At 52.6% G+C, this 21,142-nt stretch overlaps 8 protein-coding genes across 8 annotated transcripts; 4 read left to right on the forward strand and 4 right to left on the reverse strand.

The window, feature by feature from the left end:
* Window positions 1–17: 17 nt before the first annotated feature.
* COCSADRAFT_191429 (uncharacterized protein) lies at window positions 18–2,173 on the reverse strand (the record flags this gene model as incomplete). The annotated part of the gene is made up of 8 exons (XM_007703238.1): window positions 1,815–2,173; window positions 1,342–1,719; window positions 1,185–1,289; window positions 736–1,121; window positions 585–652; window positions 290–526; window positions 138–166; window positions 18–98 (listed from the first exon to the last, which is right to left on the reverse strand). The coding sequence occupies exons 1-8, from the start codon at window positions 1,956–1,958 to the stop codon at window positions 18–20; spliced, it is 1,428 nt and encodes a 475-aa protein (XP_007701428.1). The 5' UTR covers window positions 1,959–2,173.
* A 940-nt stretch (window positions 2,174–3,113) lies between these two features.
* On the reverse strand, window positions 3,114–4,686 carry COCSADRAFT_38082 (uncharacterized protein). Its single transcript, XM_007702877.1, has 3 exons — window positions 4,472–4,686; window positions 4,025–4,411; window positions 3,114–3,709 (listed from the first exon to the last, which is right to left on the reverse strand). The coding sequence occupies exons 1-3, from the start codon at window positions 4,574–4,576 to the stop codon at window positions 3,443–3,445; spliced, it is 759 nt and encodes a 252-aa protein (XP_007701067.1). The 5' UTR covers window positions 4,577–4,686; the 3' UTR covers window positions 3,114–3,442.
* A 488-nt stretch (window positions 4,687–5,174) lies between these two features.
* COCSADRAFT_38083 (uncharacterized protein) lies at window positions 5,175–8,516 on the forward strand. Its single transcript, XM_007702878.1, has one exon. The coding sequence runs from the start codon at window positions 5,551–5,553 to the stop codon at window positions 8,224–8,226; it is 2,676 nt and encodes an 891-aa protein (XP_007701068.1). The 5' UTR covers window positions 5,175–5,550; the 3' UTR covers window positions 8,227–8,516.
* A 79-nt stretch (window positions 8,517–8,595) lies between these two features.
* Window positions 8,596–9,636, forward strand: COCSADRAFT_338961 (uncharacterized protein). Its single transcript, XM_007703239.1, has 3 exons — window positions 8,596–8,762; window positions 8,835–8,982; window positions 9,162–9,636. Exons 1-3 carry the CDS (start codon window positions 8,749–8,751, stop codon window positions 9,294–9,296), a joined length of 297 nt encoding a protein of 98 aa, XP_007701429.1. The 5' UTR covers window positions 8,596–8,748; the 3' UTR covers window positions 9,297–9,636.
* A 1,084-nt stretch (window positions 9,637–10,720) lies between these two features.
* COCSADRAFT_161732 (uncharacterized protein) lies at window positions 10,721–11,417 on the reverse strand (the record flags this gene model as incomplete). The annotated part of the gene is made up of 2 exons (XM_007703240.1): window positions 10,721–11,088; window positions 11,186–11,417. 2 exons carry the CDS (start codon window positions 11,415–11,417, stop codon window positions 10,721–10,723), a joined length of 600 nt encoding a protein of 199 aa, XP_007701430.1.
* Window positions 11,418–12,549: 1,132 nt separating this feature from the next.
* On the reverse strand, window positions 12,550–13,078 carry COCSADRAFT_359440 (uncharacterized protein; the record flags this gene model as incomplete). Its single annotated transcript, XM_007703241.1, has 2 exons — window positions 12,650–13,078; window positions 12,550–12,598 (listed from the first exon to the last, which is right to left on the reverse strand). Coding segments are annotated over exons 1-2 (461 nt in total), but the record flags the coding sequence as incomplete, so codon positions are not given.
* A 1,974-nt stretch (window positions 13,079–15,052) lies between these two features.
* On the forward strand, window positions 15,053–18,079 carry COCSADRAFT_92438 (uncharacterized protein; the record flags this gene model as incomplete). The annotated part of the gene is made up of 8 exons (XM_007703242.1): window positions 15,053–15,107; window positions 15,182–15,226; window positions 15,307–15,834; window positions 15,890–16,222; window positions 16,275–16,556; window positions 16,610–17,163; window positions 17,211–17,683; window positions 17,737–18,079. The coding sequence occupies 8 exons, from the start codon at window positions 15,053–15,055 to the stop codon at window positions 18,077–18,079; spliced, it is 2,613 nt and encodes an 870-aa protein (XP_007701432.1).
* A 1,979-nt stretch (window positions 18,080–20,058) lies between these two features.
* COCSADRAFT_339010 (uncharacterized protein) lies at window positions 20,059–20,575 on the forward strand. Its single transcript, XM_007703243.1, has one exon. The coding sequence runs from the start codon at window positions 20,246–20,248 to the stop codon at window positions 20,528–20,530; it is 285 nt and encodes a 94-aa protein (XP_007701433.1). The 5' UTR covers window positions 20,059–20,245; the 3' UTR covers window positions 20,531–20,575.
* The last annotated feature ends 567 nt before the right edge of the window (window positions 20,576–21,142 follow it).

Consider the following 21,142-nt stretch of genomic DNA (forward strand, 5'->3'; position numbering starts at 1 on the left):
AAGTCATATTGAACATCTCAAAATTCTTCGCACGAAAATGTACATGTGCACTTGGGCACGTGCGTGTGGCTGTTCTGGAATAATATTCCAGCGGTGTCCTGTAAATTCATCCCGCAGATATCGTGACATGCACTTACTTCACGCCAAATGCACAAGTCAATAAAGTCTGTTGAATCATATACAATGACATTACTTCTCACATATACACATATCCAATTCTATTTACATTGTCCTTCCCTCCTCCTCCCCCCAAAAAAAAATAAACAAAATCCTTCTACCTACCTCTCACCAATCTCAATATTCTCATACGCCGCCAACCCCTTCGCCTTGAACGAATTCCCCGCATTCGACGACGACCCAAACGTCGCTTTACTACCACTACCATGCTGCTGCTGAGTCGCATCACCTGGTTTATACCAGATACCGATGATGCGCTTGGCAAGGTAGTGGATTTGCGGGAAACATGTTACGGCGATGCTGAGGAAGGCTTCGATGGCGGACCATTTTACGACGGGGATGTTGGACCCTGTTGGCGGTTAGTGGTTTGAACGGGAGGGCGCTGGGGAGGGAGTGGGGAAACGAACAGGATCTGTTGTAGGAAAAGTCGGATTGGAGGAGGATTGCTATTCTGGTTACGGATGTACCTGTTATACTGTTTTTGTTTTGTTAGACAAGTGTGATGAATTGAAGATATACGGGAAAGGGTTGGGTGAGATAGTTTTGGGGGGGGCTTACAGGAAACCGACGCAGAAAACAAGTAAAACGCCTAGTTTTCTCTGCCAGGTGATTTTCAGTTGGAGTAATCTGGGGATGGGCAGCACAGTGATGATGCCGTCCATGATGACGTTTGTGATGTTGAAGGCGTAGTTTAGGTTGTTGCGTTGTACGCTACAGATTGGGTTTGGGGGCTGGGGTATCAGGGTGCCTTGCCACTGTTGCCAGACGAAGGAGACTGGGAGGCATTGGAGGAGATGGGCTAGGAATATCGATATCAGTAGGCATGTGCATATTCCGATGAAGAGGTAGGAGAGTTGGTGGACCCGGCCCATTGGGAAGACTCGGAGGTAAAAGGCTAGGACGGTGATTTTGGTCATGAAGGTGAGCGTGACGTAGCCAAGTTCCTGAAAAGTGTAGTACTGTTGGGGTCAGCATGGATCGTGTGTTTGCTTGGGGAGTCCTCATACTTTGACCACGTCAGTAACCTTTTGGGGTTTGAGCATCCAGGCATCTTGACCTAGGCCAGAATCAATTGCCAAGAGTATAACTGCAAGATAGGCTGCAGCTACTGGCTGTATTGGCATCAGTATTGCAATTCGAAGCGTACAAATAGAGTATACGAACCACAAGTGCTACTGCGAGCCAATCGTCAATGCCCCACTCGACAGAGAGAGGTGGCAAGCGTGTGGTGAATCGTAGTATCAGGGCTGCAAAAGCGATAGAAGCTACGGTAATCACCTCGTTGAATAGTGGGGTTGCTTGATTTCGGATCGGAGAGTTGCACGTGGAGTGGTATAAGTAAAGTCCCTCTGTTACTATCGTTAACATGACTGTTTTGATAGAAGGGCTTTGTGAACCAAACGAACCGTAGTAACCAAGTACTGGACAGAACCACGCAAGGCAAGTATCAAGACCCTGTGCAATATCTGGAATTGGGCAGAAACACGAGGGGTCAAGGGGATTACACCCGGTCATTTCAAGATACCCAAGAGTGCATGCTTTCTAGGTGACGTAACAATGTCAGCTTGGAATGGAACGAGCATAGATTTCGTTGGCTGACTGCAAAGGCAAAAAAAAAGGCTATAGTGTAAGCATACCGCGCATTGAGGAATTTCATCGAATACACCCCCCACAGTGACATTCAAAAACCACCTCTGTTTGAAGCCATTGTCTCCTGGACGTTGTGCCTGTACACTGCAGATACTAGTAGCCAAAGCAATAGCAAAGGCAAGCAATCGCATCTTTTCCCAATAGCTAAAGACGACACCGCACACCACAAGAAAAGCAAACGTTTTCAAGCTGTTACTAAGACGAACGAGAGCTCAGACCGAATGAAGTTAAAAAAAAAAGTCGACAATTTATATTCGACACAGAACTGCAAAAAGCGACAAACATAAGGAAGGATACCCGGGCAAATGATTAAGTTGCTTAAAGGGATAAGAATGCTAGATGGAATGTCTTTCCCCCAAAACTGTGCTAAAAAGATGAAACTCGCAGGGCTCCTCGCCAACACTTAGCGGCCTCGCCCATTACCTTTCCCCCCTCCCCTTTATTGCTAAACCCAAGCGAAAAGCGCATAAGTAGATAAATAGAGGCAGGTCATTCTCCGTCTCAGCGTATATCGGTGACTGCTCCTATTGTCAGCACTGTCAGCACTATAATATTTTACTCCAGTAGACAGCGAGACCGTGTTAAGATTAGTGGCTTTTTTTTTTTGCAGGGTTAAATGCGTGTTTGGGAGCAAGCTAAGACGTTTGGTGGGGACCATTCACTGCTTTCTTTTAGAAGCCGAGACTGCTCGTTGAACGACTTTGTCAAACGCCTCTAGGGATCATGGCTTTCGCATTGTCATGGCGTCCTAAGGGTCCGTCTTTTTTTTCTCCGCGATTGCCAATTCGACGTCTGTTTTTAGCACATAAGGCTTGATTCGGCACTTAGTCAGCTGGCGCGTGCGTCATACATTAGCTTTGTTTTTAATGTTTGATGAAGAGGTCGTATACGATATCCCCAGTTACAGACGCAGCATGGCTAAACGAGATGGATGATTTGTTGAACATTGCATAGAATGCATATGTATGTGCGTATGTATGTGACCTGGAGGGGTGTTGTTGCATCTTTGTTTTGCGGCAGTCGAACCCCATGTGGAGACTTGTGAATGCATTGTTATGGCTGACACGAAATGAACATGTATGCTTTTTGTTTCAAGATACCGTTGAAATCGATCGGCGCTCGGTTTGGACACGGCAGAAGCAATTGCAATGGCTGTTAGTGGTCAGCATGGGTACATGGCTCCGCTGCCGTGTTACTTGTCGTCATCGTCATCGTCTTCGTCTTCGTCGTGGTTGTCACAGAAAGATGTATGACAGCCTTAGCACAACCAGCCATGGACGCGCTTGTGGGATCTGGACCTGAGTTCAAATATGACTTGTACTAGCAGATGGGCTGTTATGATCAGGCCCCTGGACTACCACGTGTTGCCCAACGGAAGTCTCCACAGCCGTGCACGCCCGTGCCAAAAGGTACTTGGAGCCAGGCACATCACCACCCGTCCTGACAGCATAGGGCTCAGGGCTAGGATAGCTTCATCAAGAAACCTTACCAAAACATTGCCAACAGACTAGCCATGCTCGTTGCCTCATTGGCTTGTATCAGTCTTTTACTGTATACTCGGAAATTTTCAAATGCTCGCCTTTATGTTGTGATGCTGATCTAACCACTCCTTTACCTACAGTTTACCCCTTCTGCTGTCGACGGCTTGTCTCAGCTTCTTGATCACATCGCCAGGGTCCGCAGCGCCAAAGACAGCGCTGCCGGCAACAATGACATTGGCGCCGGCATCAGCAGCCTGGTCAATCGTCTTTTCGCTCAAGCCGCCGTCAACTTCAATGTGCAACTCGGGATACTTTTGTCGGAGAGCGGTTACTTTGGGGAGTTCGGATGCCATAAAGGATTGACCGCCAAAACCAGGCTCTACCGTCATGACCAAGACCATCTAGCAACGTCAGTATTTGTGCTTAAAACCATGTGGCACTGCGCGGTGCCATTGTTGATTCGTGAGGTTATTGATCCTGCAGCGGGAACAGCCAGCGGCGTAGGCGACCGAGGGCCGATGCATTGAGTTGCAAAGGTTTGCATGCTTAAGCGCCGCCACAGCGTGCCGCCGACACCCAAACATTGTCAGCCCTATCAGCCTCGAACTGGTCGACCACATTGGTGGCCCGTCTGACCAATATATACCGCGCGCATCCCCATTGTGTTATTGATTCCGGCGGGCGTAAGGGTAGCAGTGCAGGGGACATGAACTCACATCAGGCACCTCTTCCTTGTTTGGGCAGTCCAATATCTCCCACAGTACGTCAACGGGCGTGCTTGGCTTAATGGCAATACCGGCTTGCATGCCCTCAGCATGTATGAAGCGAATCAGTTCTTTTGGCGATGTCTTTTGGTCCGACTGTCCGCTGGGTGAGTCTGCGGCAGTAGACGAGACGGCGGCCTCGTAGTGGAAGCAGTAGAGGTCGCAACCGGCCTTCTTGAAGTCGCGGACCCAGCGCTTGGGCTCGGCAATCATCATGTGGCAGTCAAAGGTGCCCTTTGCGTATGCCGTGGCGGGGCGGTCAACGTGTGAGCGGATCTTTGTGACGACGGGGGCGCCAAACGTCATGTTTGGCACAAAGTGGCCGTCCATGATGTCCACCTGCACATCGTGTCAGTCACGGGGCTGGTGAGGCTATGGCTACGGCTACAGGGCGCATACATGAAGCCAGTCGGCGCCCTGGGCAATTGTGTCTGAGCAAGCCTTGCCCAGCGCTCCAAAGTCGGCCGACAGAATAGAAGGCGCAATGATGGCGGGCGGTGACATGGCTGGTGAGGTGTGTGTGTGTGTGTGTTCGCCTTGAGTAATGGCACCAATGGCAGAGAGGGCGCGGTTGGGTCGGGATTCTAGAACGGATATGTAGGTTTGTACGTCTGTGCTGTACCCGAAGCTCACGATAGCTTTTTGGTGTTGTGACGACATGGCTCAGCGTCACGCCTGCCCCGCCCCGCCCGCATGCTTGGCACGTCTTCACCGCACAGCACAGTAACCACTTGGACATACGACAACAGCAACATGTAAAGTACATTCACGCATACGCATGAACTCGCCATTCCCTTGCAAACTATATTCCAATGCTGGCGGTCAGACGGGACGGACTTGGCAGCACGAGATGGGCTACACCAGTGGGCGACTATGCTGTCCAGACAATGTTCGCCTCGCCATTGGTCCGCCGTGCTCAAAGCGAGAGCTGCAAATAGCACAGCCCGGCGCGTAGACAGCAAAACATCCAACCACATCGGACACAACACAGCCTCGCTAACCCACAGCAGCTAGCCTCTGGTAAACACCATCTGCTCGTAGGCCTTGTTGGCCCAATCATGCCCTTCTCCACCGTGGTCACCATGTCGTGGCCACTACTGAACCGCCATTGTCTCTCCACTCACTCGCACCGTAGCTCGGACAAATCCAACGAGTAGCCAGCGTCTATGTGCAATATATCCCATCGTCGCCGCGCCCGCGCCGCATTCCCTCTTGCTGTCATTCACTTCTAGCCCTTTTCCGAGCCTCCTTTCCCTCGCAAAGTCTTCGTTGATCGAAGCATTCCCCAGTTTTTCTAGTAGGCTGTTGACCAGCGCAGTTCAGGGCTATAGCCCAAATTAATATCCCTTCTCTTCGGCCCCCGGTACTTCGGTATTTGGATCCTTTACACCCACGCCGCAATCCCGCCCCCTCGGATTTCAAAGTATCTTTAGTAATAATTGCAAGAGGCGGTGCTCACGGCCCCCCAAAATATCATGATGCCCCAGATGCTCGAGCCTGCAGTATACCATCCTGCGGCCCCCAGCACCAGGGTATCCTCCCACCATGCCTCGTCTCCGCTGGACCAGAGACAGGCACTTAATAATACCACACACGACGACTGTCCCATCCCCCCTTACTACCTTGCTCAGAGACACTCGACCTCTTCGGCCTTCCAACCCAGTCCTACATCGCCATCCATCATCGACGACTTCCCCACCCCCAAAGCCCGCTTGTTCTACATGTCTCAACAGTCATCACCGCCCTTGCCTACCCACTCGGCAACGTTCCCGCCACCGAGCCGGCAGAGCCGTACAGACAGTGACTTCGACTCCTTGTACGACATCACTGATGATGAAGCCGAAGTGCCTCTCCACGCATCAGCATCAGTCAAGAAGCTTGCAACACAGCCAAGGAGAAGGCGCTACCCATCCATTGTCATCCCCTCTCCATCTGCTTGGCCAACTATCGAAAAGTTGAAGAGTGCCAATTCGGCCATGCCCGTCACTCCCTCACTAATGCTCACTCCTTCACGCCGTTTCCTCGACATGATCAACTCTCATAATCTGCAGGTGCCAGAGCACTCAGCCGCCCCGTCCTTGGACGGCAGCCTCACATCGGAAGAGATGGATAAGCTCAGCTGCCCAGCTACTCCAATATCACAACGCAGGTGTGGATCTCCCTCAAGCTCCGACTCCTGGGGTCCTGTCCAACTTGACCTTCAAGCCATGGAGACGCTCCAGCACCTTGGCACCTCACCTTCCACTGAACAGCACGACGCGCCAAGACAACAAGAGCCAGGAACAGGCGCGACAGGAGGTGAGATGCGCGAAGTTTCTCGGCCTAGTCTCGGCCTCAACATCCCCTCTGCCTTTTTCGGAAATGGATCTTCTGGTAGTACTCCTATTTCTGCCCTCTCGGTCCCATCGCCAGGCGGCTTCTTCTCTTCACTGCAATCGACTGCTCGTCACACATGGAGCATTCCTAAGCGACAGGATTCTATCCCAAACACATCCACTGCTGAGAAATTTTATAATCTTCCATGGGAGAGGGAGAACCGCAGAAACACCTCTCCACACCCTGGGCCAGCGGTACCGGCTCCTCCACGTCGAAACTCTACTCTACAAGGATCCACCCTTGATGGTTTCGACGAGCCATTGCCAACATCACGACCGGTCATTCTCAGTCCGACTGACGAAAATGTTGAGATTAAGGAGATCAATCCTAGCAAGACCGTATTCCAGTACAATGAGAATTACAACGCTGAACTCCAAAAGGCATCTTCTGCGAATCTTGAAATGACGGGTCGGTGGTTGGAGGAACAAGACGAGCTACAGGCTGCGCTCCGCGATATCAACGACATCAGCTCGCCCAGCCTCTCGAGTGGAACCCACAGCCGCGGCAACTCACTCGACAAGGCTGTGGTCAAGAAATCAGTCAAGTTTGCTGATGAGCCCGCCAGGTCTCCAGTGAAAGAGTCAGCTACTGAGCCTGTTACAACCTACGTGCAAGGCCTTGAGTACCTCCGCTCTCGTTGCCAGAAGAAGGATACATTCATCCACCGTCAGACGCGCGCTGAGGCTCTGCATGTGCAGCGTCGCTGCAGTCCATTGGCGCATCGTGATCAACTTCTCGGCAAGTTTGAGCTTAACCAGCCTGATCGTCCAGCACCACCACGGCCAGTATCTGAATTCTTTGTCAATGACCCGACTGTTTTGAAGGAAAGAATTGCACGGGCGCAGATGGAACGCCAAGCGCTCGACCAGATGCTGCCCATCCACTGGGTTCTGCAAGCACAAAAACAACTCAATGGAGGAAGGTTGCTGAGCAAGGCTGCTGCACGACGGGTTACGCGTGCCAGTGCACCTCGCATTCTCGACATTGGTGGCGTTGCGACCAACGACTGGGCTTGGGACGTTGCCTATGATTTCCCATACGCCACCGTGATTACGGTTTACACAGAAGGCAACAACATGTCTTTGAATGTCAAGGGCCCAAGTAATCACAAGCACATGACCGTCCCCAACTTGTGGACTCTTCCCTTTCCCTCTGGCCACTTTGATGTCATCTCGGCGCGTACACTGTACGAGCTTCTCAAGACCAGGAAGCCCATGGGCAGGTCGTCGGACGAGTACGACTTGTGCTTGAAGGAGTGCTACCGATGCCTGAAGCCCGGAGGCATTCTCGACTACTCACTCATGGACGCAGATGTGGTGCATGCAGGCCGCAATGCGCAAGCCATGGGCGTCGAGTTTGGCTTCAACCTCAAGACACGCGGCTATGATGCGCAGCCTACCAAGGCTTTTCTCCCCCGCATCTCCAAAGCCGGATTCAAGGAAGTGCAAAGAGCTTGGATGTTTCTGCCTATGGGCAAGACGGCCGCTAACTGGCGCGATACGCTTGCGGTTGGAGCTGAGCCGAAGCACCAAGAACGGAGGATCGCAGAGGATGGTAGTATTGAGGTTGAAGATGCGCCGGTACTCGGTACGACTATTGACGCTGCGATGCTGACTGGTATTGTCGGCAGCTGGGCGTGGGAGAGGTGGCTGTTGAGATTGCAGATGGAGATGGGTAAGGACGAGGATAAGTTGCTCGAGGGGGTAGTCAATGTGTTGGAAGAAGGTGCACAGGGCCACTCTGGATGGAGGACGCTGACTGGTTGGGCAAGGAAGTAAGTGATTTTCGAAATTCATTGGGTTTTGAAGGAGGAGTGACGTATGAAATGATGTTCTATGATGGAATTTGGCAAAGGCAATTTGGAGTTGGATAAGGGGGGTTGTTGGCTGGACACGGCAAAGGATTGATACCACATTGACTCTTATTTTTTCTTTTGTAAATCTCCCTTTTTTTTCCTATGTAGACCTTTTTTTTCTCTTTTGTAAATAAATTGATAAAAAGTAACACTATATCAAGATACATGAGACTTCACGAAGTACGTAGTTGAAAACTGTTTTGTTGTACTGGAAAATCAGTGGTAATAGTTTTGACCCAACCCAACCTGGTTTTCAGATCTCTCTACCTTGACGTTGGCTGGCGGCCACCCCCCCCCACACGGTCCCTGCGCAACCTTCCATCACTCCGCCCTCCAACACCAAAAGTCGCAACAACAACAACCCGCCATTCTCATACCTCCCTTGCACCACCGCCACCGCACCCACGCACCCGCACCAATCCTCCAGCTGTGCCTCTCGCCAACCATGTTATTCTTCAGGTCGGTTACCTTTACCCCCTCAGCCACCGGTAGGTCGCATTGCACAACGCTTGCATACTAACACAACACCAGCTTCTTCAAAACCCTCGTCGAGCACGAAATCACGGTGGAACTCAAGAACGAAGTGCAGATCCGCGGGACGCTCAAGAGCGTAGATCAGTATCTGAATATTAAGCTGGATAATGCCGAGGCGGTGGATGAGTTGAGGTGGCCGCATTTGGTACGTTACCTCGTCTCCTTTTTCTTTCTTTCTTAACTTTGTTTTCCCTTGTATTTCATGTCACATTGGACAACCAAAAAAAAGCGGAGGTGGTGAAGGTGGGAAGGAAAAGGGAATTGAGGGCGAATTGAGGATTGAGGAAGGGTAAGGGAAAAAAAAAGAGGCTAACGAGAGAGCAGTGCTCAACCAAAGACATGTTCATCCGCGGCTCCGTAGTACGCTATGTACACTTGCCTTCGGGCGCGGTCGATACGGCGTTGCTAGAGGATGCGACGAGGAGGGAGGCCGAGGCGGCGAAGAATAAGGCGAAGTGAAGAGGGTGCTAGGGAGGTATGAAGGAGAGGCATGTGGGATTCTGAGAGAGAGAGAGAGAGGCGGGGAGGGGATAAGGATATTGAGAGCGCTGGTGGTGGGTGGTCTGGAGTGTGCACAGGATGAATGGGAAATGGCATTTACGAGGGTAATGAGGGATAGGGCGTAAGGAATTGTGGGATACCCATCTGAACGAGAAAAAAAAGAAGAGAAAGAAATGAATACCATCATCTCGGTTTCTGAGGCTTGACAGAGAGAGAGAGAGAGAAGGGGGGCAGGAGGACTCGAGAGATCTGGTTGTCGTGAACATTTGTTGAATAAACATAAACATTGGGCAGCGGCTCAAACTACGCATACGCACAATCCATAATTCCCCGCTCAGACATCACACCGGCGCTTCTTTTCTCATAAAACCTCGCTTAGAGAGCAAAAAGAACGGACAGAATCGCAAGATTACATGTGGGTTTTCAAATGGCACACACTCTTCTCATACAAGCGAACCATGTGGTAAGCACGGCAGTTAGGGCTAGGCGGCCGGGCTTTTGCAAATTACACCAGTTCATGGGGAACACAAACGGCGTTTGAAACAAGCAAGTTTCTATGAACATCTGACCCTTGCGGGAAAGCCGTCAATGTACCAATAGCATTGTGAACCGCTGTGTACCGCTGAGATTACATTTGATGCCGGGTCTTTTTACCTCTCCCCTTGATACCAAAGAAATAATCATGACCATTCGCCATTATCTAAGCGCAATCCCCAATGATCCTGCCTTGATTTCTTTTCGCCCACCCCCCCTTGGAAGTCAAGACGCGGCTAATATACCCGTACATATAGAGCGATCCACTCTTAGCAGCTATACCCAAAGTGGACGCAAAAGAGGACCGTATTGCGAAAGAAAGAAGGGGGGGTATATAGGCAGGACTATTCCTTTAGACGGACGAAAAGGCTGTAGCAGGAAAAAAAGCCCAGCATTGTGGCAAATTGGACCTTTCCCCGCTTTCCATTGTTCAATTTGTTGGATGTAGGTTGCGGAAAACGATACGAGGCTCGCTAATTCCTCTGGGAGAGAATTGGGACAAGCATAATGCCCTGGGATGGACGGGCAATGATCAGCGCAAGGGACGACGTCCAAACAGATTACGCGTACGGCCGCTTACGAGGCTGACAGGAATAAGCTCACATTGCTGATTGCGAAAAAAGCGTTACCGGTGGTTTGGAATCGATACTTGGCATTGGGCAACATATGGTTCGAGGACCCAAGTTTGTTTGCCATGAGGAAGAGATGGGAGGAACGGATGATATCCTGGTCAAGGCAGGCAATAGAGGACTCAAGCGCGCCGAAAGGTTGGCGGTTTGGTATGCTTGGCGAACATGTGGCACATGCATGTGAAGGTGTTGAAGGGGAAGAAAGGGCCTCGGCGCGCGTTACTCGCACGTGGAAAGCATCTTCTTGAGCACACCCATGAGGGTGCCATTTTCAAGGGCAGCGGCAACGCGCTCCTTGTCGCCCAGCTGTTTGTTTACCTGCTCGTCTGTACTGTGGGTGCCCTTCTTTATGCGGACATCGACGCGAAAGCGCGGGGGCAGGGCCTGCTCCAGACGAACACGCACGCCTAGGCCGATGACGGTGGCCAGCGAGCAGTGGGTAATGGTCGGGGTGATTTCAACGACGACGGTGCTGATGTTGGACAGCGGCGAGGCAGGGGGCAGAATGTGGATGTCGGGTAGGTTGACGACGGAGAGGGAGCCAAGGGACAGCGGATGCTCAGGGTCGCAGATGGTGGAAATGAGGTCTTTCATGCATGGGGTCAGGTACAGGTACAGCTAATGAGGCAGGCAAGCAGACAGGCAGTCAGGCAGTCAGGCAGGGTCAGGAAAAAAAAAACTAACCATAGATTTCCTGTTCGTCAATGGGGTCGTCATGTGTGTCGTCGCTGTCCGAGTCGGCAGGCGAAACAGGGTCGTCCAGGGGGTCGACGAGATATGTGTAGCGGGGGATCAGGTCGTCAAACAAGCCAGAGCCGGGGTGGTGCTGCCTCTTGCCGGCTGCATCGCTGCGGCGCGAGGGCAGATCCGAGGGGTTCAAGATGGTGGGGTTGGCGTTGTCCTTGTCGAGCTCCATGGCGCTGCTTTGGGCGGGGGAGGAAGGGGCGTGGCGGTGGTGGTGGTGGTGATGGTGGCTGCTGATGTTGGTGCGAGGGTGGTGATGGCGATGGCGATGGTGGCGGTTGCGGTTGTGGTTGCTGCAGCCCCTCCGTTGCGCCGGCCATTGCAATCGTCATTCGGCATATTGGAGCATGTGGGCAGCAGCATGGCCCTGCTTGCCGCCCGCCCACTCGCCTGCTTAGCAATCGCTTTGTTACACACGTACATGGACATGTACGTAACCATCTGTGTAAACGTCTATGGATGTACATACGTAGCTACATAGTAGACCTTGTGTGTATGTTTCCAATCTCCCGCAGATTACCCGTGAGCAAGATGGGATGGATGCAGGGGAGACAAGTGTGGGGTGGTACACCGTTTGACTAGTGCCTGCACATATCGAATGGGCGTCGTTTTGTCCTTTCCAGGTTATGGCCTGGCGGCTGTAGACACACACTCTTTCATACACCCCCTTCTTCATACGTGCGTATGCTGCAGTTGTTAGCAGCCGTGTAGTAGTGTAGTATGCCGCTCGTCCAGATGACGGGCCCCCACCGGCGAGCATCGGCAAGACCCGACGTCGTGGCCCCGCAGCCTGAAGGTTCAAGGCGACGAGGACCGAGGGCGGGCGGCGGTGAATTGCTCGGTCGCCTCCCGGACTACGGTTGACCCAAATCAAAGGGTTTCTCGTCGTGTTTCCAGAGGCGTGGCCTGAGACGGAGGCAATCTGAGTCTCTCGTGTTGCTGCTGTCGGCTCCTCCCGCATTCTGGCGGAAATACTTCCCAATCCGGCAGACGGTCAGTCACAGGGCTGGTTCCTGAGCGGCAGGGAGATCAACGCCAGAGATCAGCGCCGCCCCGGTGAAGTCAACAGCACAAGCACAGGAGTCGTGTCAGCAGTAAAACAAGACGGGAGTGCTATTGCTGCGGTGCCATGGCCACGCCGTGTTGGCTTTGGATCCAAGGCCTGCAGCTGCATACAACTGCGACCTGCATTACTGTACATACCTACCTTCGATGCGCCTTCGATGGCTTGCCGGCGGCCGCCCCAGTCGGCCGTGGCCGCCACCACCACCATCACTACTACTACCACTACCAGCAGCATCATACCCACCACCACCCGCCTGTCAGACGAGCCTCGGCTTGGCAACGCCCACACTGCAACCCCGTCAGCCAGGCCGCCATGATTCCCAGCGATGATACACGTACAAGGCCTGGGAACTAGGGTCCCGCGATCCCCCAGCCCCTCCAGCTGTCTTGTCGCGTGCGGCGCAAAAGCACTCGACCCGCCAGTCTGGTTACCGCTCTTGGTCAGCCATGGCCTCTCCTCCCCAGCTGCAGCTGGGCCTCTCTCTCCCCAGTCGACTGTCTGGGGCCGTGTCTGCGTGTGCACGCAACTGCAACTGCTTCTGCTCTCGTCATGCCCGCCAGCCCGCCACCAACCAGGCACATGTTGTGGCGGCTCACGGCATGAGGGGCGCCAGGCCCCCTTCCCCGTGCGGGAGTGTCGATGCAGATGGTTTGAAGGCCTTCTCGAAGTCTGCTCGGCCGTGTTTCGCTTCGCGGGCGCAATGGTCGTGTTCAGTTCATGCGCTGCCATGCGGTAGGCCTGTCTGCCCATGTGTCCATGCAGACTAGAGCCCTCTACCAGGCCCAAGCTGCCTTTCCCCCATGCGGCGTAGCCATGGGGAGGATTATTGTTTTATGCAGGCTGTGCTGATGGTGATGCGTCTGCCGTTAGAACCTTGCAGGCGACTGCGACTACCATGCTTTGGCCCAAATCAATTCGCCGACAAGTGTGGTGCGCGACATCGACACCGGCTCACCCTACGGCACACGACGGCATCTCGCCAGGCCCAGTCAGCCCGAGTGCTCCTAGCCTGCCCATCGAGTGCGTGCCCATGGAGATGGCACCGATCCTGAGGGCCCATGAGCAAGGCAGCGAAGCGACTGTCGGTACACCGCCCTATGCTCAAATCGGAAAAGCGCCATGTCACTCTCGCCCTGTCTGTGGAAAGACGGACGTTTCGCTTGAGCTCCTGACAAGACGCTGCCAGACTGCTAACACTACGCCAAATGCTCGTACCCCTTTCTAGCCGGCTAGTACCACCACTACTTACTCTGACCGCACCACGTCTAGCATCATGATGGTCCCCGGCTAGGTCCAAGTCCTCGTCATCGATGCCAATCTCTCGCTCCCTCGCTCCCTCGCTCAGTGCTGCAGAGACCCACTCACCCGCTCTGCCATGGCAGCAATGTCCTGATGAGATGAGCATTCACGGCTTGCTCAGGCACCTGCTCCAGCCCCAGCCCAGCCAGAGGCCAATCTTCGATTCGACCACATGCATGCGCAGCCCTCTCTGCCTTAATTCCCCCAGTCGTATCATGTCATGCACACTGCTGGCCATTTGTACAATCCAAGTCGTCGTTGTCACCGTCGAGTGGTCGGGGCCCTAATGTACTTTTTCTGGGCAGTCCATCCACCGGATGCATCCCGCCACCAACAGCCTCTTCATCTTGGGGACAAGCGTACGCGGACAGCCGGAAAGATTTTTGCCTTTTCGCCCGTAGTTTGCTGGACATGAGCGGCACCCGTCCCTATGTGTGTGTGTGTGTGCCTGTGCCTGTGTTGTGAGGGCGTCTGTGCCTAGCATTCGCCCGTGTGCAACAGCCTTCTTGCTTTGCTCATTCATCATCAGCTGTCAGACTCTGCCTTGCCCCCCCGCCGCTTTTATAGCAGCACCAGTTCCCAGCGGATCGCGAAGCTCAAAAGGTCCACACTAATACCCGTCGCTCAGCATATACGTGATACGATTCAGATAGCAGTAGTATCCAACGGGCGCCGCCACCCCTGCTCCCTATTGCCTCACACCCCCACAGCACGGCAGTTCCCTGTGTCCGCAGCATCTGGGCAGCGGACGCTTGCGCTCACGCGCCTGCAACTTGGGCGCCCACACAGAGACGCTATTAGTGCGGTGCGGCTCCTGGATCCTGCACGTCGCATACCACCTACCCCTCGTCCGCCTGTTTAACCCCTTCATACACGGCGAACCACTTGGGGACCACAATACTCGAGCCTTTCAGGAGATCCATACACGACAACGCCACCATTGCGCGCGTGAGCCACGCTGCGAGCCCGCTGCCAGTGCGTCGTCGAAACCCTGGCATGCCAGACATCGTCTCCACCTGCCCTCCCTATGTGCCTGCTGCTGCTGCTCCTGCTGCCCTGATCTGCCGTATAACCTAACCACGCCCGCGGCACTGCGGAGATTTCGCGAGCGCTATACCATCGTCAGTCAACAACCTGCACCGTCTGCCCGTGGCTTTTGGCGGTTTAGTTTCTACCCCATTCTGAACAAGGCCCTCTTCTGTCCGCCAGCAGCAATCTGTCACATTCTGGACCCCCTCCCGTCACTCCAACCTTCTATTGGCCGCCCACCCACCCGCGACTGCACACAACCTCACCACCTTGGTGGAGAACCCACGACCCCGCTGCCCGCAAACCACCGTGCCAGCTCCCACGCTTCCACTCTGGTCTGCCCTTGGTCTTGACCAAGAAACACAATGGCCCCAGAGACAACTGGACGCCCATTACTACCTCAAACCGCCCAAATGCAGAGCTTCACTTTTGCGCCGCCGACCCTGGCGCCACGCGAGAACCAGCGCAGTAAGTTCAAACATACACACTCACACCGCCCCGTGTGCTGGGCACTAAAGAAGCAACTGACATGGCCCATCTAGACTATGTATTCGTAGATGAGCACAACAGACACAAGCGCTTGAAAGGTGTGATTCCATCGCCTCGCCCGCCCGCCCGTGTTGCTCGCGCTCGCCGAGAATGACATGCGCATGCTAACGTGATGCAGTAATGAGAGCATGCGAAGGCTGCCGCAGACGCAAGATCAAATGCGATGCCGCTACGACGAATGCATGGCCTTGCGCTGCCTGCATCCGCCTAAAACTCAACTGTGTACCACCAACAGTCAGCTACGACAAGGACTACAACGGTTCCCAGACTTTTGATCTGGAACCCAAGCCGTTGGAGTATGCTTCGGATGTGCCTTCCCAACATGAATTTCAACGGCAACCATCCATGACCCAGGCCATGCCTCACCAAATGCCGCTGTCCATGGCCGGTGCTGCCCAAGGCATGTATCAGCCTTCACCCTACGTGGACCAACAGTCGCAAGACCAATGTCACTATCAGCCCTTGTCACAGCCTCAGGTAGTCCAGCAAACAATGGGCTATGCTCCTCAACAACCCTACCCACAAGCATCGTCCGCACCACCAACTATCTTGACCCCACCCGAGTCAGAACCTCACTGGCGGAGCGATTCTGCCTCAAGCTTATCTGAAGCTCTGGGCGAACTCAAGATAGATCACACCGCTGTCGGTAGGTTGCATCAAAGCCTTTTGCAAAGTACGATCCCCAAGTTGACAACATGCAGCACCCTACATCACAAACATGAAGAAGGCACTGGCCGAAACACCAGCACAAGAGGAATACGAGGTACAATTACCGCAATCCGTCAGCCTGGATCACACTGTCCGCATACCACCAGAAATGATGCCTTCGGATGACCAGGCTCTGCAGTATTTTGATTATTTCTTCACCAATGTACACCCCTATTGCCCAGTAATCAACAAGGCCTACTTCTATCAGCAATGGCACAGCGCGCCAGATTCAATCTCGCCTCTCATGCTCGAGGCCATCTTTGCCTGTGCTACATTGATGCTCGGAGATGTGGACGAAGGCAACAAGTGGCTAGCGCTTGCAACGAGTCAGTGATCTTCTGTTTTGCTACTGACTCGCTTTACTGACTATAGTCGTAGGGCATGAAGAAAGTTTTAGGGACGTATCGCGACTCAGCACAATGCAAGCCATGACTCTCCTTCTCAAGGCTCGCGAAGCATCGCCAAAGCGCGGGTACTTTTGGCGCTCTTGGATGGCTACCGTCAGCCTTGTGGCAATGGCAAAAGACTTGGAGTTACACGAGCATTACGACATTCATCAAATGGGAAAGTCGTGTGGCTCAACACCGCACGACTGTGTTGCAAAGACGAGGGTGTGGCAGATTTGCATGGTTTTTGAGGTGATGATTGGCGGTCCGCAAGGTAGGCAATCAGTTTCAATTACTCGACTCAGAATACTGACGCGATCGTCACAGGCCGCTACGATTTCGGTGTTGACATTGACACGGTCGATTTGGAAATGCCTAGGTCAGTTGCTGGACAGGATCCTGCGGAGGTCCAGATCGCGCGTCAGTTCATCCAGTTTTGTCGCATCGCCAAGAACGTTTATCACTCGGCTTCCATATTCAAAAAGCTAAGGAACAAGACACCAGACTGGCCATTGGACCCTTCGTTCGTGGCTCACAATACCGACTTCTCCATCTGGCTTCGAGAATTGCCCGAGGATATGCAGCTTGTCTACCCCCAGGATGGTTCGGCTCCCTGGATCCCGTCCCACCAGATTGCAAATATGCACAGCTACCAATACCTGGCCACCGTAATGCACTTCCGACCTCAATTACATGCGGTGTCTGACTCGTACGACGGCATATGGAAACAGCATATGCTCACGTGTTACTCAGCTGCCAAGAATCTATGCAAGTTACAGGAGGCTATTCTCAAAACTTACGGCATGCCTGGTCTGTTGTGCGCGGTACGAGGCATCAGCTTCCACATCTATGCCCTGCTTACTTGCACCATGCTTCATCTAGTAAGTTGCCGGTTACAACTCTGGTACACGCTCACTAACAAATACAGGTGGCCGTGACCTGCCCTGATCCAGACATCAACCACGACGCCAGAGAATTTTTCGTGAGGCACATGCGCGTTCTGGAGACCATGTCACCTTCTTTCCCAATGCCCGAGATGCAACAGCAAATCAACAGCCTCCGCCAAGCTTTCTCGGCTGACTGCTCCAAGCCGTTTGAGCTGAAACCATCGTTTCCCTTTGGAAGTCCTCAGGTGGCCCCGCAAACGAGCCCCATGAGCCACCAAGGCTCTTACCGGTCTCGTCACGCAAGCCATTCATCGCCGATGGAACAACCAGGTCAGGTCAACTACCATGCACATCCCATTACTCCACCAATCTCGGCATCCGACCACGGATCAAAGGCTGACTCTCCAGTAGCCCAGTCTTTGGTCATGATGGCATCGGGTCAACGTGCGCCTCAGTCCGCATCTAACCTGCAAATGCCGGACAGTGTTCAATGGAATCCACAACGCATATTTGAGTGAGTTATTCTGCATTACGAAGGAGCTTATGCGCCATACTAACGTGTTATAGTCAATGGAATGTTGCCTTTGGTACGCCCCCTCCTACTAGCGCCTCTTCCCAGTCTTCCCCGCCGCTAAGACCCACTCCTTCAGGAACCAGCTACGACATGCGGCAGGCGCAGGAAACCATACAACCCAGCTACCAGATGGCCAACACCTCTCCGCAGTCCAGCCATATCCATGGTGCGTCTGGTCAAATGCCGCCATCGTCAACTTATAGCAACCCTGCGCCCGTTTACGTCACTCCGACCATGTGGCAGGAAGCCGTCACCAGTTCTTTACCAGATGGCCTCAAGCGCAGGTGGGATGGCAACTCCATGCCAGACCAGTCCATGTACAAACGATCGCGTTGATACGGTATGAGAGTATGTGACAGATCACATTACTTGCAACAGGACCTATCAGAGGAGCTTTATGAGAGCAAAACAAGGTCAAGGGTACAGCAAACGACGTACGGACACGGCTAGGAGATCAGATGCCGAATTTTCCTTGCAAAAAACCCCCCCCCCCCCCAGGAGGAAGATAGATTTGTTGCACGTGTTGACCGTCGATTACACATTCCCTCAAGACTGCTGTGCGGTCCCACGGAATTGTTTTCTGCCTCAAATGCGGTTTCAGACAGCCATCTTGGCTTCGCTACCAGCCGCTCTATTGGATTGCGAATAACAATCGAAGCACTATGCACACCACGACACAAGCGCGGATGTACGATATATTAACCTTGCACCATACGCAAGCACGACTTGAATAATGAATAAGCAGCGCTATTGGCAGAATTTAGCGTAATGCTCTTACTGTAACACTAAGTACACTGGCTAGACAAAAAAGCTTTCTCAAGTTGTCGCTACATTTACACGGACCTTCCTCATTCATCGGGTTACTTTGTGTGATATCCACTTGTCGCATGGACCCATAGCCACGGGGGCATTGCGATAGCCTCAACAATATGACGGCTCAGTTCCTGAAGCATTCGGGCCTGGCGGGAGTGTTCCACGGACTTGTGGCAGGCTAGAACTCCGTCAAAATTGATACTTGGATCAACTGGTGTCCCAAACGCTCTCCACTTGATCCTTCTTGTTTTGTTCCAGGATGCAAGCAAAGCCGTCTTAGCTACCAGCTTAGACAGGCAACAAAAATGTCATGAGTTTCCATGTATATACATGCGTCATACGCCATTGTTTATTCCGGCTACTATCATATTGCTCCGTTGACGAAGCCAAAAGGCCGAATGTCTGCTTTGCGCCAATGCGCCAATCAGAAGGTTGTATGTGGGGTGCAGTAACATGGTGGCTGGCCTTAACTTTTCAACCTCCTTTCAGTCCTATTGCGGAAGGAGTCTAGCTGCTGTCGACCTCAAGTCTGATAGGCCAATATGAAGTTGGAAATTTGACAGCCATTGGACAGTCGGACCGCTATTCATTGCACGTTGCCACAAAACCCTGGCCTGGGCAGTACCGGCAATCAAATCCGTGGGCCTGTTGAACCAGGTTTCGCAGTTCTAGGCAATATCGAGCACACCCACAAGGCTGGGAAAGATCCCGAGGCTCAACGGTCTAGCGTCGATGTCTATGGCAGGAATTCGGCATGTGAAATCGTTGCCACACACTGACTGGTAATCGACAGCGTCATCCTTGCAACCAGGGCTCTGGACTAATCGACACGGACCGCTTTCGTAATGTGGAGAAGAAGGCGCTAAGGAATCAAAAGGATCAATCTCGACATGGGAGGGACGGGTGGTAGTCAACGTACGCTACTGCAGCGTATCACTGTACATGTACATGTGGTGTACGTGTGAGCATGCGGTTATCAAACCTAATACACGCAAAAGTTACATCGGCGGATGCAGCTAGCCAACAAACCACAAACATGTCCATGCACTTCCCTTCCCCCCACTGATCGCACCAAAGGTTATGCATTTCTATTACCCTTTCCTCCCCACAGAATCTTGCTGCCTCTTTGCAGGCGCGCGCAGGCGCGCCCAGAAGGACCATACTCAATTCGCAAACCTTAGTCCTTCTTTCCTTTCTTCCTTCCTTTTCTATAATCCCAGCAATCTGCAACCACGCCCTCCTCCTCTTCCTCCTCTTTCTTCTCCACACCCCTTGACCCCTAGTTTCATCGTTCCTTTGGCGAAGGACTAGCATATACCCACATTTTTCTTGCTGTTGCTCTCATCCTGAATAACCCCACCGATAGCAATCACGCTCGCTTTGGTCCACACCGACCACTCCCATGGACAAGCGCGTTCGACTCGTCCATACATTTTACGTGTATGCATTGAGTCAGTAGGCTTGGCGCAAGAGTGGAGGTGTGTGTGTGGGTAGAAGGGTTTAGGTTGACTCGTTGCCGATCTGGCGATTGCGCGACTGGTGCTGGGGGAGCAGCGCCCCCGGCTGGCTTACAAAACGCATCATGATCGTCGTTTTCGAAGCAAACAGGATAGGAAGGAAGGGGAAGGGGGGGCTGAGGGGGAATGGGGCGGCGGCGACGGCGCTGTCGGCTCGTGTGGGAGCCGCCGGATGGCGGCAGGGCGGCGAGTCAATTCCATGACTCTCTTGTTTGTTTCTCATCACGAGGAGTATGTAAAAAAAATGGGTAAAATGGGCATATGTTGTATGGAAGTACTATATAATACAAGAAAAGGGCCGGTTTTCTTTGGGACCCGCACTTGTATGTGGTTCGTTCGTGTTATTTTTTTTTCCTTCTTGCTCTTCGCATGTGGGCCCCTTGTCCTTGCTGTTTTAATTTTCTTGTGCAAAGTATCTTTTGGTTGGGCTTATACAATCTGTCTATTTTTTTTCTAGGGTTTCGCTACTATATAACCCTCTTTTTTTTTTAACGATGACGACTTTGCAAAGGGAGAGGGAGGGGCCGGGGGGGGGGAGGGTCACTTGACGAATTAGACCGAAAAATCACAATGAAAATAAAAATCACATTATATATTTCGACTTTTATCCAAAAAGTGCCCGATTTTTTGATTTTTTTTTCCATTGAGAACAAATTTATTACCCATGTTCGACCATCTTGCTGCGGCGCTTATTTTACTTTTCTTAAATCTACTAACTACGTAACTGTTGTAATGTTTTCGGTCCGTAATCTAGTAGTACTTTACAATTTTTTTCAAAAAAATAGAGTTCGGCGACCGAAAGAGTGGGTTTCTCGTTATTCCGCCCCTCCCCTCCCCACACCCTCACCGATCATCTAACTTGTCTTCTAACTTGGTGCGTGTGTGTTTGCTTTAAAAACGGTGTTTAGCGCGGTTATCGGCCTTGTTTTTTGTGTGTGTGTGTTTGTGTGTGTTTGAGGTATACCATGGCCGAAGCCTTATCGTATGTTTGACAATCCCGCTTGCGTTTAAATCGCTCGTTTTTTCTTTGGCTTTGTACGTATGCGAGTAAGTGCATAACACAACGTAT

This window comes from Bipolaris sorokiniana, assembly GCF_000338995.1.
Source record: "Bipolaris sorokiniana ND90Pr unplaced genomic scaffold COCSAscaffold_9, whole genome shotgun sequence".
Lineage (NCBI taxonomy): Eukaryota > Fungi > Ascomycota > Dothideomycetes > Pleosporales > Pleosporaceae > Bipolaris > Bipolaris sorokiniana.

What these genes read in the sequence shown, in the direction of transcription:
- COCSADRAFT_338961 (XM_007703239.1), top strand. An exon ending in AGTTGAGGTGGCCGCATTTG is followed by an intron (nt 8,983 to 9,161) that starts GTACGTTACCTC and finishes ACGAGAGAGCAG; the next exon opens with TGCTCAACCAAAGACATGTT.
- COCSADRAFT_339010 (XM_007703243.1), top strand. Translation starts at nt 20,246, where the DNA reads ATGGCGGCAGGGCGGCGAGTCAATTCCATGACTCTCTTGTTTGTTTCT.
- COCSADRAFT_38082 (XM_007702877.1), bottom strand. Translation starts at nt 4,576, where the DNA reads ATGTCACCGCCCGCCATCATTGCGCCTTCTATTCTGTCGGCCGACTTT. An exon ending in AGGGCGCCGACTGGCTTCAT is followed by an intron (nt 4,412 to 4,471) that starts GTATGCGCCCTG and finishes CACGATGTGCAG; the next exon opens with GTGGACATCATGGACGGCCA. An exon ending in ACAAGGAAGAGGTGCCTGAT is followed by an intron (nt 3,710 to 4,024) that starts GTGAGTTCATGT and finishes TGACGTTGCTAG; the next exon opens with ATGGTCTTGGTCATGACGGT.
- COCSADRAFT_38083 (XM_007702878.1), top strand. Translation starts at nt 5,551, where the DNA reads ATGCCCCAGATGCTCGAGCCTGCAGTATACCATCCTGCGGCCCCCAGC.